This window comes from Pteronotus mesoamericanus, unplaced genomic scaffold (genome assembly GCF_021234165.1).
Source record: "Pteronotus mesoamericanus isolate MK-2021 breed Mesoamerican mustached bat unplaced genomic scaffold, CSHL_Meso_final contig_94, whole genome shotgun sequence".
Classification (NCBI taxonomy): Eukaryota; Metazoa; Chordata; class Mammalia; order Chiroptera; family Mormoopidae; genus Pteronotus; species Pteronotus mesoamericanus.
In genome coordinates this window covers 43,859,829-43,876,731 of record NW_026555285.1, presented here as the reverse complement: position 1 = coordinate 43,876,731, position 16,903 = coordinate 43,859,829, and the positions used below count along the sequence as shown (strand labels likewise).

Genomic DNA, 16,903 nt, shown 5'->3' with positions numbered 1-16,903 from the left:
GGGGAAATGCTGTCTTGGAGATCTTTTTTTTGCTGAGTTTTCGGTACTGACCAATTCATCCTCACGTGCACTGATTCTATTCTCAAACCCCTGGTACTATCTCTTCACCTGTTAAAACCCACACAGGAACAGCTTTAACGTTTTATCTCTATCGATGAGATAACATTCTGAGGGTGGAATTTCAGACCACAACAGGCATGTAGAGTAGAATATTTTGGGGGCATGGGACTTTCTCAGCCTCCATATTTGTGACATAACCATCCTCACTGCCCTAGAACATTTTCTAATAGAGAGTTTGTCCTAACACCTCCCCTCCATATGGTTTCGTCTGTTTCCACTCTGGCCACCTCCATGGGCCTTCCGTTTGCCTAAAATGGTTCCCTAACTTCACATAGGCCCTTCTGCCAAAAACGGCTTAGTTCAGTACAGTACCAGTCACCCTACCCTCTCTTCAGTTACTCAACATTCAAGGTACATAATCGGAATCACCATAGTGTCTGTAAACCCTCTTTCTGTTGTTCCAGGGAATGGTAATTATTACACATATTTATTCATAAATCATTTCTTGAATCTGTTTTTGAAACTAATCCAAAATTACTTTCGGAGGTAGTCCTTTCACCACATAGTTTCGACCCCTGTAAGGTAGTTGCGGTACCTTTTAATGCATTACTCTGATTGGTTTGCTTGGTCCAATATAACGATCCTATCTGCACTCTAAGATATATCCTTCTTAATCCCCTCACGAACCTTAGCTTGGATGACTACAACCGCCACGTCACTCTGTGTAATGGAACCTATGAAGGGTTGTTAAGAAGAAATCAAGTGGGAAGAAATGGTGAGAAATTGCCGTCCTTAAAAGACGTACAAGATTGTCTGTCTCTCAAGAAGTTTGACAATCCTCCTTTCTTCCAGAACTCTACCTTCAGCTTCAGGTAGGTGCCCTGAGCTCTGCGAAGCTGGCGCTTCACAACGCTGTTAGATTTTCCTTCCTGTGGCCGAACTGAACTGAGAGGAAATCAGGTGGTAGGAGACTGTTACAAAGCTAAGTAATGGAGGGGGGGCTTGAAAAGAGGCGATGACAAGGGATCAGCATTAGAAAAGCATCACCCACCCACTATGATTTATAGTGCAGTTTTAATCACTTTGCTATTTAAAATTATTTTTTTGTATTTCTAATTTCTGTACAGGGATGGGTACAGTCTTCAGAACTGGAGTACCTCATTATGTATAGTATTTAAAAAATATTTGCTCCTGCTCTTTTGTTTACTTTCCTGTCTTTAAAAAAAAAAATCTCTTCCATATACCTTAATATTAGGGTCTGATATCTCAGAGGGGTATCCCAGACTTAATGCAACTCTAATTACAGGAGAGCAATGACTTTACTCTGCTTGAAATTTAAAGGCCAGTTTTTACTCCTCTAAAAAGTAAGAAATGTGTATGAGTCTAAATAAAATTTCAAGTGAACATGAATGGGACTCCAAAAAGAAATGGCGGGTAGATTGATATTCTTCCCCTGAACTGGGCGCTCTGTCTGTTTCCTGTGTGTAAAGTATATAACTGAGGATCTTCGGAGCCAGGCGCAGGGCAGCTGAACTCACAGGCAGGGCTGTGTGAAATGTAGCAGGTCTCAGGGTCTGGGACGGGTTTGGTGCAGCCTTCAGGGCAGCAGTGTGACAGAAAGGGCAACATTGAAGACCGTCTTCACAAGGAACATGCCTTAGTTTTCCTTTGTGATAAAAAGGCTTTGACACTGTCCTGGCTGGTGTGGCGCAGTGGGTTGAATGCTGGCCTGAGAACCAAAGGTTCGCCTGTTCGATTCTCAGTCAGGGCACGTGCCTGGGTTGCAGGCCAGGTCCCCAGTAGGGGGCGTACCAGCGGACACCACACGTTGATAGTTCTCTCCCTCTCTTTCTCCTTCCCTTCCTCTCTCTAAAAATAAATAAAGTCTTAAAAAAAATGCTTTTGACACAGATTGCATTCCATGTTGATCTAAGGGAGTGGTTCTCAAAGTAGGGTGCCCAGACCACCATAACTGGCCTCCCCTAGGAATTAGCTAGAAATACAAATTGTGAGCACCCAGCCTGCACCTCCTGAATCAGAAACTCTGGAAGCGGGGCATGAATAAATGGTTTTCTCCAGCGATTCTACTATATGCTTACCTTGGGGGATCACTGAGTTAGGGTATGGACATTTAGAATTTCCTGAAATCGGAGAATTAAAAAAAAAAAAGGATGGAGAAAGTTTGGGATGTGTTTAGAACCCTTAATATATATTACAGCTACTCTGCGGGTCAGTTTAATTGAGAAATAAGAATATAAGATTATATCTTAATTCAAAAAACCTTATTGATCACAGACCATGTGCTGGGCATGGTCTTGAGCTCTGACAATAAGATTCTGAGGAGCTCTGCCCTCTAGAGGTTCATCGTCTGGCACGGGAGACAGATGTGAAGGTAGACAATTGTCATCCAGTGCACAAAAGAGATACAGTCCAGCTGAGCAGGTGAACTAGTACTGAATAAGTGTCCCCAACCCGCTTAGAGAAGGGCATCAGTAAAGGTTGGGGCTGTTTCAGCTCATGAGTCACGACAGAGCTTCCCATTTCCCTACACAATCTCCAATTAGGAGATGGTTATGTAGGCGGGAGCATATAAAAATGCCTTCATCAATTGTCTATGGTTGTTGACATGCTGATTTCTCTCAGGAATTCCCTGGAGGGGTTTGATAAAGCGAATGGGACCCTGGACTTCAACGTGATGGGCCTTCATAATCTGGTTCACGCCTTCCTGAATGGGACAAGCGCTTTGCCACATTCTGCCGCCAATGATCCCATTTTTGTGGTATGTTCAAAACGTCAGAATAGATAAAATTTTTTCTAGGTATTATATTGGATTTATTTGCTTTTCAATACCGTTAAAGTGTAAACTGTGTTTTATTCTCTGTGTGAATAACGGTATATACGCATATGTAAATTAATTTTAATCTTCACCAGAGGGGTGGTTAGATAGCATCTGAAGTCCCCTTTATCAGAATGTTGTGCTTTGGAAATGGTTAGCTTTGGAATGATGCTGCATAGGCGTTTACAATCTAGAGGTAGAACCATAAATTTATGTAATGATATTATAAATTACATAATAATTTAGCATAATGTGTCATAAATTAGCGTAACGAGACATGACCTTTAACGGGTGGAAACAGCGGCGTGGAAGATGAGTGGCGGGCTGGGGGGACTTGGCCGACAAGCGTGACTGTGGCATGAGGTCCTGCAGGCTGGCACCTTCGAGGCAGCGCGCTGAGTCCAAAGCTCTGCTCGGTGTTTGGTCTTGGCCGCTCACCTCACAAAGGACTCTGATTGGAAATCAGCTGCTCCTGCTGTCAGAATACCATGTGTCCACTTTGCAGAGAATCTTCCATGCGAGGCGCTTGTTGGAGGAGCCTGCGGACTTCCCTGGGAGTGCAAGAGCAGCTTCTTTCACTTCTGTGCCTACTTGTTAATAAGTGTTTGTAGGTTTACTAGAATTTGTTCTTCTATTTGCTTTCATTGTTACACACCCTCTAGTAGCAAATCTGCTTGAGATGGGGAGGGGCATGTGGCCACTACACCCCCTCCAATCGCAGCAACCTTCTGATATATAAAACAACCTGGTAGAGCTGAATGGGCAAACCGGGCTGGGTCAGCTTGCATGACTGAAGGTGTACACTTTGGTCCTGTTGTTACCTGACAAGACCTGAGCCCAGAGCTGGTCTGCCTCTGGCTGGGCTGTAGTGTGTGGGTCTTTCACTTCCTGCAGGAAAGATTTCATAACACAAGCGCAGGTGATTTGGAGAGTACACTTATTAAAGCTGGGGACCGTGAGACAAGGAAGAGTGTAGACTAGAAGCAGCAGCAGGAGAGAGCCTAGGTGGGGCTGCTTTGGCTCACTGGAAAGTCAGAGAAAGGGGGAGCCTTGGAGACAGGTTCAGGGGGTCAGCCTGGGACAAGCTGCCACTGCCCGCTGCTCCCCTGGTCACAAGTCTTGTGAGAACTTTAGAGTTAAGGAGAGAAAAGTGAAGGTGCACACCTGAGAGGGAAGAAAGTCTAGGGCGTGCTCCCCAGATGAAGAGCATGACCTGGGTCCTTGGTCTTGAGGGTTTTAAAGGCTGGGAGTTTAGGGGAGGTCTTAATGGAAGATCTCAATGGAATATGCATCAGCTTTATGCTGCTGTGCCAAAATGAGATCTATTCCCTTAACTCCTCCATCCTTGGGTGTGGTTGGCATCGATGGCACTAGTTGGATTTCTGCTATCTCCTTGAATAGGGTGATTTAAGCTATTTACCCTCTGGTTGGAGAGGAGGAGCATAAACCATATGCTCTTAAGTGTCCTTGGTTAGGCGAGATAGGATTTTGCAACTTACCAGATGGCTGTAACCTGCTTGGGTCTTTTAACTGTCTGTCTCAGTTTCCCTGTTCCACATGTCCAGGCTTACTGGCCTGTCTCAGTATGTCTTGGATAGGTGATTTCAGAGCAATTACAAGGAGAAATTTTAGCAGTGGTCTTTTCTTATTCTGCCAGTATTTTCAGTTAATATTCTTACCCAGTTGAGATTGTACTGCAGCAAACGAACACTAGATGCTTCCCCCGCCCCAAATTTTTCTCACCTTAAGGTTACTCTTAGCAATAGGTTTTAGTCTGCTTAGATGCCAATAGCAAAATAGCACAGATGGGACGGCTTAAACAACTGAAATTTATATCTCGCAGTTCTTGGGGCGTCCAAAGTCAAGGTGCTGGCCTATTGGGTTCCTGGTGAAAGACCTGCCCTCTTGCTATGTCCTTTCTTGGCAGTAAGAGAGAGGGAGTGAGCTCCTGGTGTCTTCTTATATGAATACTACCGTACTTTGCCAGGTATAACGTGCATCCACATTTTGGGCCCAAACTTTCAGGAAAAAAATCTTTCATTTTAATTTTTAATCCAATTATTTATTTATAGTTAGGTACTTTTTTTGTATTATAAAGGAATTCTAGCATTTATTTTTGAACATATTATGCTACAAGAAGTTTTATGTAACAAATAACTACAAAACACAACAACAGATACAAGGTATTTCAGGTACTACCCAGGTATAATGTGAATCCCTATTTTTCCTTCAAAAATTTGGGCAAAAAAGTGTGCATTATACATGGCAAAATATGGTAATTCTATCATCTCAGGGGCTCCCCCTGATGATATCATTTAACCTTAATTACTTCCTTCTGGGCTCCATCTCCCAAAATAGTCACATGGGAGATTAAGGCTTCAACCTATGAATTTGGGGCGTGAGGTGGGGGTCACAATTCAGTCCATAGCACACCACATCCTGAAACCACGAGTTTATAGCAATTTATTTTTCCAGATGATGAATCAAATCCGTTTTATTCAGCCCTGCCTCCTACAGTCTGGGAGCCTCGCTGACCTAACCCCACGGAGTCCCTGTTTGCCACCCTGCCAAGTTCCAGTCACAAGCCCGCCCTGCTGCTGGGAACAACTGTGCGTTCAGCAAGACAACCCATAATAAATCAGGCTCTTATGAAGCTCATCTAGGAACTGTCAAGGACACCACAAATGTTATCATGAAAATATCAGCTTGTTTTATAGTAGCTGGTGGGAAAGAATTAGGGAACCGCACGCTGCCCTTGAATTTCCAGACCTTAATTAAGGTTCATCTTGTTCTCCAGAGCAGAGAGTGGTGCCTTAAGGCGATTTACTGACAAGCACAAAGTCAGAGGTATTTCAAAGATGGTGATTATTCTTACTTCCTCCGCCCAGGGTACAAAAAGAGGAGATGCGAAGAGGGAGGGTAAAGGTGTAGCCGCCAGGACTCTAAGCTTGCCTGGTGGTGTGAAGGCTGAAGGGGTGTCTGGGCCCCCAGATAGATGTCAGCATAGTAAGCGTGGGCTGGAAGAGATCCTGAGATGGGAGCAGATGGTGGAGCTATTCCTTCTGTCTAAAAACTATTTCTCCCACACGTGTGGTAGCAGTAAGAGAAGGGGTCGTCACGAGTGTGGATTATCGGTCCCAACCTCCCATGAGGCGAGAGCTTACCTCTTAGGTCTCCATAGCCGTCTGTCCTCCTCCTAAGAAGCCTGCCTCGCTCAATGGCTCTAGCTCGGTATCTCTCATTTTTCTGGCTATTATCCAGCCATAAGCTTATACCAAGTGTTTCTGGCATCTATCTTCTCTACTATATAACTATACGCCTATTAATCTATATATCTCTCTCTAAATGTTTTTATTAAAACATACATTTTCTTTTTCAGTTACAATTAACATTCAGTGTTATTTTATATGAGTTTTGGGTGTACAGCATAGTAGGTAGACAATTATATATTTTGCAAAGAGATCCCCCAATATTTCAAGCACCCACCCGGCACCATACAGTTATTGCAATATTGTTGACTCTATTTCCTATGCTGTACGTTAAATTCTGGTGACTATTCTGTAAGTACAAATTTGTACTTCTTAATCCCTTCACCTTTCTTACCCAGCCCTCTAACCACCTTCCCTCTGGCATCTGCCAGTCTGTTCTCTGTACTGGAGTCTGTTTCTGTTTTGTTTGTATGTTGTGTTCTTTAGATTCTGCATACACGTGGACTCATATGATATTTGTCTTTCTCTGACTTATTTCACTTAGCATAATACCCACTAAGTCCATGCATGCTGTTGCAATGGAAAATTTCATTTGTTTTTGTGGCCTAAAACATACACTTCCAACTGGGGGTCATTTGCACGCGCAATCCATATTCGTAAGGACAATTGTCACAGCGCTCCTTATCCAGTACTCCCAACTCTTATGAGTAGAAAAGCAGAATCCTCTCATGAATTGAGAATTATACCCCCGATCTTTCCCTCCCACTAAAGGGAATAAGGGCGATGCTAGTGATGTGATTTTCAGCATCCCAAGTCTCAAGGACTGCTCTGTCTTATTTCTTCCCTTTGAGGAGGCCCACTAAGTGTGCCTTGCTTGGCAGCATTTTTCTCTGAAGGGCCGGATAACAAGTATTTTACACTTTGCAGGCCGCCTCTGTGGCAGCTGAGCAACTCTGCCACTGTGGTATGAAAGCAGCCATAGGGAATATATGAACAAATGAGTGTGGTGTTCTAGGAAAACCTTATTTATAAAAAGAGGTGGTAAGCCCTGTTTGGCCACAGGCTTTAATTTGCCAGCCCCCACTACAAGGGATTAATGTTCCTTGTCTGCAATGGGACATCTCTTTAGTAGTCCTTCTCCTCCTGTTCTAATTGGGAGGCCACATTCTGGCTTCATGGATGAGGAATTCGGTGATTTACATGTATAACAGCTAAAAGATGCTATATGTTCAATCATTCTTGTCTCCATTACTTTACACTTAATGCCTTTAATATTTAAAATTTTGTTTTTCTTTGGGATGTGTTATCAGGTACATGAAAATAAACAAAAAGTTACCGCCTTGTTTTGGAAGGCACTGAAGAAATAATGTTTTAGTACTAGCCACAAGCACTGTAGACTATTTACAAAGAGTTTCATGTTGAAACCGATTTAGTCTTAAATGATTTTTTACATGAGAGCCAGGTTCAAAGCATTTAAGTTAACAGAGTTATAGCTTCTAGAGTTTCAAATTCATGAGGAAATTCATGCAAATATATTGCATACATTTATTCAAGTGATTTTTGTGTGTGTGTGTGAAATCTCTTCAAGTAAGAATGGTACAAAGTTGTATGTGACCACAGTAATGAGTAAAAGGTGATGATAAAATGCAGAAAAAGCTCTGAACCAATTTCTGAAGTTCGAGTAATTCCTAAAGTAATTGAAGGAAATGCACACATTTATCACAAAAAATAAGATGAGGCCACAGCTAAGTAGTGCTGTCTTCTATTCAGTTTAGATATAGCCTAGCAAAGAGGAAAAGGAGGGAACCCAATAGACTGTAACGTTAGATAGTGGAGTTAACCCCCCAGAAGTAGCCATGTGGGAGACTGGTTACTCTCTCCCCGATTCCTAAAGAGACTGTTCTTAGAGTGAACTGGGATATTATTCTTTTAGAAAGGTACATTGGCAAGTTCTGATTCTTTCCATTCCTCTGTGGCTGGGGGATTGGTGGGTTACATGGTTAATATCTGCTGAAGAGTTCGTGTTTGTTCAGTGTTTTACGCTGAAAGTCTAAATGGAATAAGACACGCAAGTTGCCTTAATACCACCAGCCTTGCTTAACAATGACAATCAATTGAACAAGGTAGGAGTTTAGGAATACAGAGCAAGAAGAGAGAAAATGAGTTTCTGAAAACAGAGTTCTGATGGACTACACTGAGTCAATCCTGTGGGGCTCCTTCTGATTCTGCTGTTCTGGGCTGCAGTAAAATTAGTAATATTAATAGTTAGTAAAAATAACAAGTATAAAATACTTTTGCGTTCACATGAATTTACTTGCAATTTTAAAAAAGGAATATGTAAGATATGGCTTTTCTCTCTGCAAGAGGGAAGCACTTAAAAACAGATCTATTTTATTTATCATTCTTTAAAAAGTCCTAATTAAACTAATGCTTTGAGTACTAACAAAAATATTTTACATAAATTTTAAATGTTAATGGTTTAATGATTTTTAATGATGTATAATTGCAGAAATCTTGTTGTAAAGGTTTTAAAATGTCTATAATTCCATCTTAATTTTTCTGCTTATTTCCTTTTATATTCTTCCATGTTTATATAATTGCAATTATAATGCACACATTCTTAGGTTATTTTATAGTTTCTTAAATTTTTTAATTTTAAATTTTAGTGGCTCCCATGTAAAAGGCACAAAATGAGGAACCTATCCACTGGTAGCTCCCAGCTATCCATGAGCAGTTCCTTTGTTCTCTGAGATGTTTCATGTTTTATTAATACACAAGCACAAATGTTTATATATTTCTCCCTACTTTTTTTACCCACATGGTAGCATACTATGGACACTTCTGTGACTTTATTTATATTTTTCTATTCTAAATCACTCCACATCAGTTTCCTTACTCTGTATTGGGATTTCTTATTACTTTTTTTTTTTTTTTGGTTGGGGGGAGGAAATGTATTCTGTAGAACAGATTTATCCTGAAATTTTTAAAGTCTTTTATTGATGGACATTTAGATGATTTGTAATCTTTTGCTTTACAATCAATGCTGCAATAAGTGAATAGGTAGGGTAAGTTGTGAGAATAAAACAGAATAAAATTGCTGGGTCAAAGTTTAAGTAAATGTATTTGAAATTTTGGTAGATATTGCCAAATTGCCCTTCAGAAGGTTGAATGATTTCCCCTCCTTACAAACCAATCTGATAGGTGAAAATAATATTTTAATGAGTTTAATTTTTATTTCTCCTCTTACAAATGATGTCCAGAACCTTCTTAAAAAATATATTTAAAGAGCCATTTGCATTTACTTTTCTGTGAGCTGTCATTCATTAGGATAATGGCTTCGGGGAAGAGAAAAAATACTGGTTTCCTAAGAGAATTCGTGAAAGAAATCCCTATGTAAGTTAGTAACAAAATACAACATGCTCTTTGACTTTTTAAAAATGAAAACCTTATATTTTATTTGTATTAAATGTGGTCACTAGCTTATGTGTGATAATTGATACCATATCCAACCTCTAGAACAGTCCCTGGCACTTAGTAGGTGCTCAATAAATTTTTGTTAGGAGAATGTTTTATTACTGAGTATCTATTAATGTGTCTGTGTACTAGATGTCGTGCAAACATAGCCTTTTAACTGCATAAAAATGTGTATGATAAACTGCTCTTTTTGTTTTAAATAAGGGCAAATAAAATTCCAAGGGGCTAAGAAAGAGTGTAAGCTCATGCGAACCAGTAAGTGTTTGTGCGGAGAATACTTGTACAAGGAAAGTTTTCTGCTCGAAACTTTCCCCACGTCGTGCCTCTAGCCACATTTTGCCTTTTGCCATTTTAAATAATTCTTAACTTGATCCTTTCACAATTGCTTACATTATAGCTGAGAAAGTGTAGTTTTGTTAGATCATGTTAATAGGAATGAACACAAATTGGTGAAGGGCAGGTTTGAATAATTTTGCTTGTCTTTTATAAAGATAGGGCAGTGGTTTTATGATAACCGAGTATGAGGGGGGACCCCAAAACTTGGAATTTATTTATAAAAAATTGTGTATTTATTCTGGCATGTTTAAACTTCAGTCACTTTCAAAGTCCTCTCCATTTGATGCAATACCCCTATCAAGGCATTTTTTCCACTGCTCAAAACAGTTTTTGAACTCATCGATTTTGATGCCTCTTAAGTGCTTCTGCCATTTTTTGTTTCACCTCTTCCACATCGGCAAAGCATTTCCCTTTGAGGACTTTTTTTCATCCAGGAAACAACAAAAAAAGTCACTCGAGGAGAGATTGGATGAATAGGGAGGGTGGGGCACGGGGGTCATGCCATTTTTTTTGGTCAAAAACTGCTGAACACAGTGCGCGGTGTGGGCAGGTGCTAGGAAATCACCCACCATGAAACGGGCAAACTCATTAAAAGAGTCTTCAAAAGAAAATTCACCGAAGCTGAACCCCACCTCCCACAACAAAGCCAGTTGGTACATTGGTACAGATGGGTTCCCAGAACACTCACCTAGTGGGGGAAGCCTGTACTACAAGGGGCTTGCCCGCCAGAAAATAATTCTGGTTTTTTGGAGCCCCTCCTTCTTTTTCAAATGCCACATTTAGTTATTAAATATATGCGTTTTAAATAACTGAGATATACAGTCACCAATTCATAAGTAGGAGTGATGACCTTTCTCAAAGTTGACTTTTAAAACGCTACTTGCAAGAAACATTGGTCACTTGCCTTATCAAATATTCTTCTATAGGTATGGCTTTTGAATAAACTATGCCATTATCCCTTTGGAACTTAAATTTTGTTACTCGAAGCCAAGACTTTGAAATTCAAAAATCTTTTCTCTCTCTAAAACTCCAGGCCTTATCGTTGGGTGTTTCTGTTTTTAAGATGGTTGTCTCTGCCATAAACTTTAAAAATCCACTCAGGACAAAAAATGCTTTCAGTAAATCCCTTGCTTCCTGTTTCTATCCCAAATGCAGTCAGTTGGACAAAATACAGGGCAGGAAGCTCCTGGTGTTGCCTGAACGGGGGCAACTAAACTGCAAGGAACCTCAGGCAAGATATAAAAACATGATCTACTGAATAAACAAGAGTAGCACAAACCGGAAGGGCAATAGGATTAAAGGGGTTAAGAAGTGCAAAGAATGAAGAATTCAAACTGAGGCCATTCAGGGAGGATGTGCCGGGACAGGGACCGGTAAGTTCATTTGTCCTTGAAAGACCCCGATGCCAGAGACCAGAAGGAATGACTTTGCAGACTGAGGAAACTGCACCAGCCAAGTAGGTGTCTATTTGGGTGAGCTGTACAAAAAATACAACTACTTTGCATGGCACTGTCATTGGCCAACAGATGCTTATTAAGTATCAACTCTGTCCAGTTTGTATGCCAAGCTTGAGGCCTCAAAGGTGAAAAGATCTTACTTCTGACATCTAGGAGTTAGGGGTCTTGTTTGGGGATATAGGTAAATAAATAGCAAGTTAAACGTATAATTTAAATAGTGCTAGATTTGGGGCATAAATAATAGTGGTAAGTGGATGAGTAAATATATTAATAGGCATTTATTGAACTAGGCACCTCCCTGCTCCCATGTGATAGGCCTTGTGTTGACAGGCACTGGGGACACAGAGGCAAAGAGAAGCAGACAGTGCCTCTGAGCTCCTCAAACTTGCAGTCTAGGAATAAAAGAAGAGAGGCAACGGCCAGGCACAGAGCTGGAGCCGAACGCACGTTTATACCCTGCTGTGAATCGGGGCTATACACGTGGGCATTTCGCTGTGAATATTTTAAAGCATGTAGTAATTGCTGTATTAAAGGACTTTACCAGCTTCCTTGAGGAAATGAAAATGAGCACTATGCCGCTTACAACATTTTTAGCCTTTCTTTTGCTGGCATAACACTGAAAATTCAAACGAAAGGGTTACAAAATGAGTGCACAGGACGGTATCAGGTAAGAAGAATTTGAAAACTCATTTTGGATATATATTTTTTTAAACTCTCCATTTATATTGCAATACTGGTAAACACAACCTTTTCTTTCTCCCCTGTTAAAACAAAAGCCCCTGAAAACAGTCTAGAATATGCAATCTCATCATCCTTGCCTTTTTTTCTGAACTTAATAACTAACATACACTTGTTGAAGGCCTCCCAGGTTCCCAAACCAATGTTAAATCTGCAACAGAGCTTTCATTTGTTCACTTGGCAAAGGGGTTTCTAATCCTGTTTGGAGAGATACTTCATATGTTCTTGGAAACGTAACTAAAAATGCCAGTAGGTATGTCACTAAGATTAGATTGGGTATGCAGAAGTTGCTCATGCCAAGAAGAATCCCATTACATATTAGAGAAAGCTCCAATCAGGTTGATCTAATTGAAAGAGTCTGATAAACACTAAATGTCATGTTCAACTGTCTTGCAGGTCCTCCATGCCTTTACTGATGCCATTTTTGATGAGTGGATGAAAAGATTTAATCCTTCTGCAGAAGCTTGGCCTCAGGAGCTGGCACCCATTGGTCACAATCGGATGTACAACATGGTTCCTTTCTTCCCTCCAGTGACTAATGAGGAATTCTTTTCAACCGCAGACCAACTTGGCTACAGCTATGCCGTTGATATGCCAGGTAAATAATAGGACTTCTAAGTGGGAGATTCATTCATCTTTGAAAGGAGCTTTCTTTGAAAGGAGCCTCCTCATTCCCTCCTTCCCTCCCTCCCTCCCTCCTTTCCTTTCCTTTTCCTTCCTCCTTGCTTCCCTCTGTTCCTTTTTCCTTCCTCCCTCCCTCCCTCCCTCCCTCCCTCCCTCCCTCCCTCCCTTCCTTCCTCCCTTCCTTCGTTGATGAGGATGTGAAGAAATTGGAAGCCTGTACACTGCTTGTTGAAAGGTAAAATGGTATATAGCTTCTGTGGAAAACAATATGGCAGTTCCTCAAAAAAAATTAAACAGAATTACCGTATGATTCAGCAAATCAGCTTTTGGGTATTTACCCCAAAGAACTGAAAGCAAGAACTCAAACAGATATTTAAACATCGCTGTCCATAGCAGCTTTATTCACAAAAGACATAAGGTGGAAGCAGCCCAAGTATTCCCTGATGGATGAACGGATAAATAAAATGTGATATACCAACGCAATGCAGTATTATTCAGCCTTAAAGAGGAAGGAAATCCTGTTACATGTTGCAACATGAATGGATCTTGAAGACAGTATGCCAAGTTAAATAAACCAGTCACAAAAGGCCCCAAACTGTATGATTCCTCTTATATAAGGTATCAAGAGTAGTGAAATTCATAGCAACAGGAAATAGAATGGTGGGTGCCAGGGTCTGGGGGGATGGGAGCTGGGTGAGTTACCGTTTCTATTTTGCAAGATGAAAAAAGTTCTGCATATGGATGGTAGTGATAATTACACCACAATGTGAATACTAAATACTTAAAAATCGTTAAAAACTATGTTATGTGTGTTTTACCACAATTTAAAAAAATAATCATTAAAATAAGCTAAGCAGGGGAATTTGGACAATCACAAAAGGCAATCGTTTTGGGTTCCTGAACAGAGAACTGCATAATCAAAATCTGTGTTTTAAGAAGCTGAGATTGGCAATAGGTCCTGCAAAAGGAGACAAATTAAAAATCCCCTTGGAGCAACCCCTCCGGATGGGCCCGAGTCCTCTGTGAGGCGGAAGGAAAAAGACTAGGAGGAGAAGCTACATTTAGATAAGTGTAGGGTATAGAACAAGAACCCAGTGCAGAGAAACTGAATTTAAGAACAGCTGTCCAAGGATACGATAATTTTTAAAGAAATGACAAGTAGGCATAGATATACTAGAAATGAAGTCCATTAGTTTTGTGGAAGAGTGCTTATAAAATATTTTTGAGTAGAGATTTAAATTTACCAGGTGGAAGATTCAGATTTTATTCACAACTGTCTAAATGGGTACAAATTTCACCTCTTCCTGCTATTGAACATCTTCTGTTATGAAAACCCACCTGATCTGTTTTATACATTTATCATCATATAAAAAAGATAGAGACAATGGCAGAATTCGTTCCCCCGAGGGTTGCAGTCCCCCAGGTACCGTTTTAGCATGCATTTTCAGAAATGAGTTTCTGACTCACAAAAGTAGTTATATAGACTTCCTTGGAGGGTTTGTTCTGTGTAAGTATTTACTACAAGAAAAATCCAAAATGCAATAAGCTGTATTTAAATAATGGAATGTCATTTCTTACTTCCACAAGAAAAACAATTTTGGATATGATAAATAGTTGATGAAGAGGGAGGTAAATTTTATTTCAGCCTGTGTAGTTTTGCATTATCAACAAAATGCATGTAAAAGGCAAATTGGTTTATTTTTTCATTTGTGGGGAGTATTCAGCTGATGAAAATCACAATCATAGACCTTTTTCTTCTGCTTTCATTTCAGTGGAGGAAACCCCAAGTGGGACCACAACTCTCCTGGCGGTTATGGGAATGCTGGTGGCTTTGGTTGGCCTTTTCATGCTGCTGGCTTTTCTTCGGTATAGAAAACTTCGAAAAGGATATACGCCCTTGATGGAGACACATTTAAACAACAAGAAATACACAGAAGAAGCCTAGGGTGCTGACACCTTGCCCTAGAAAAGAAGCCAGCCAAGTGGTAGCTGGAACACTTTCAATGAATAAACTAATCCCCACTGTTCTTCCTGTAGCTGAAGATCTGTGGCACAGCCCATTCTATTGGGGTGATGATCCCAAACGCAGATGATGCTTCGCTGTAGTTTCTAGGTTTCTCTCTGTGTGTAACAAACTCAAGCCGCAGTGCTTGAGACTCTCTCTGCCATCAAACAAAGATAGAGCTGAAGATTTGTCGTGTCTCATAATAATTCCCCATATTGATTAAGGTGCCTTGCTTCTTGAGAATATAAATAAAAAGTTGAGAGTGTGTATTCACTGTAATTTGCAGATTAGTGTAGTTTGTGATTTGGACAAGATTATGGTTCAATCGTTCTTAGTCCAAGTGTCTCCATTTGTAACAAGGTGGGTGTCGGGGTAGCAGGTGTTACAATAGTCTCCAAGCTCCTTTTTAGCTATAAATATCTATGCGTTTAGGTGGCTTTCTGATTGTCATCTTGAGGCTTATTTTTCTTCTTTTCCTCTTCAGCCTTTAAATGGCCATTAGAGTGAAAATAAGCCTTATTTTCCAAGTAGGATGGAGAATGAGTAAATGAATAATCAATTTGGTTCTCCTTTATAAATCAGACTATGTGGAATTTATCAAAAGTCTGAAGCTCTTAACAGTAGACATATCACAAGTTTCAATAGCTGGATAAACATGGATCCTATAGTGATACATAATTAGATTAAGGATTCAGTTACAGAGCTTTCTAGTTAATTAATGTACAGTTTCAATCCTATTACCAAGTATAGAATCCCTCTTTCCAGGAAAGGCTGACTAGAGAAGGCTGGGAGGATATAATCCTGAACACGAGACAATTTGATCAGCCTTACATTGCTCTGAGGTCCCCTTTGACTGACCCTGAACCAATTCCTTTACTAAGTAGCCTCAGATGAAATATTTTTCATGTATGATGCATCTGGCTTATTTTTAAAATTTTACCTTTGATTCATTAATGCTGCACTGTAGTGACAGTTACTTATGAATGCAGATTGGTTGTCTTATTATTTAATTCCAAACCATGTATACAAAACATAATAATTCAGAACTAAATGGTTATGTTCCACTAAGTAATCATCAGATCATGAGAGAGAAGAATATTTACCAAGATGTTTAGACTTAGCAGCATGATCCCTACTTCTAAGAAGCCAACAGTTACTGAGATTTGAAGGCAAATTTCATCTGCTGGTGTCTGGTCCCAGTGCACCAGAGGGGAGATCACAGATGTAGAAGGTGGCCTGTCTGCCCATTGCAACCCCTCTCTATGGAATGCATGTGAGTAAAAGGTGAGTGTGAGGAGGATCCCGGATCTTCCTTCTACTTCTACCTACGGGGGCCTGGAGGGTTCAAGATTCATAAACCCCTGTGTCATTCCCTGGAATAAAACAGCAGAATGGACAAAGTCCAATCTGAACTGCACTTGAGTCTCATAAAACTACAGGGGTATTTGAGAATAGGTTCAGCAGATAAGATCAAGATGGCACAGAGTCCTATGTGGGGCGAAGCCCAGCTGGGACGTTCTTAGACACAGCCACATTTCAATTCCTATTTTTAACGGCATATATGGAGAATTCAACCACACTTCAGCACCAGGCTTCTCTCTGGACAGTTCATGCTCTCAGCTCAGGGTTGTTGTAGAACACATTTTTACATCCAATTTTTAAACCAAATGAGATATATATTAAGATGAAGATATAGTTGTGCATGGTAGGTGTGTTCCTGAGAAGTTGTGTATCAATCCAGTATACATTAAAAGCACCAGGGGAAATTAGTTTCTATAGATAAACTATAATGAGTAATTCTGTAAGGCAAATAACCACCTCTAGCTTATCTTTCAGGTATATCAGAATTTTCATACATCATATTCTCAGTAAGATTCCTTTAAAGCAGGATCTGAGGTAGAAGTAAAGAGTAGTCATTTATACTTCACTACTTTTATCTATAGTGCTTGAAACTTATTGTAAATACTATATTTTATAATGTCTTTCTGAAAGAAGTAATTCCCAAATTTTATAGTTCATACAAAAGGAATAAAATTTTCTAATATTATAATAAATCAGTGATGAATGCCTTTTAACAAGTTTAAAGGTAGAATAAACCTGCAGAATAAAAAAGTTGGTATTTACATACATTGACTGTTATGCAAATAAACTCAGAAAATATCAC

At 40.1% G+C, this 16,903-nt stretch overlaps 1 protein-coding gene across 1 annotated transcript in view; it reads left to right on the top strand.

Moving 5' to 3' along the window:
- The window catches only part of DCT (dopachrome tautomerase), a 29,441-nt gene extending 14,762 nt beyond the window's left edge, over window positions 1-14,679 (top strand). The window contains exons 5-8 of the mRNA XM_054586640.1: window positions 753-932; window positions 2,704-2,839; window positions 12,507-12,708; window positions 14,501-14,679. Of these exons, the coding sequence (XP_054442615.1) occupies window positions 753-932; window positions 2,704-2,839; window positions 12,507-12,708; window positions 14,501-14,679 (697 nt within the window). The remainder of the gene's footprint in view (window positions 1-752; window positions 933-2,703; window positions 2,840-12,506; window positions 12,709-14,500) is intronic.
- Window positions 14,680-16,903: the final 2,224 nt, after the last annotated feature.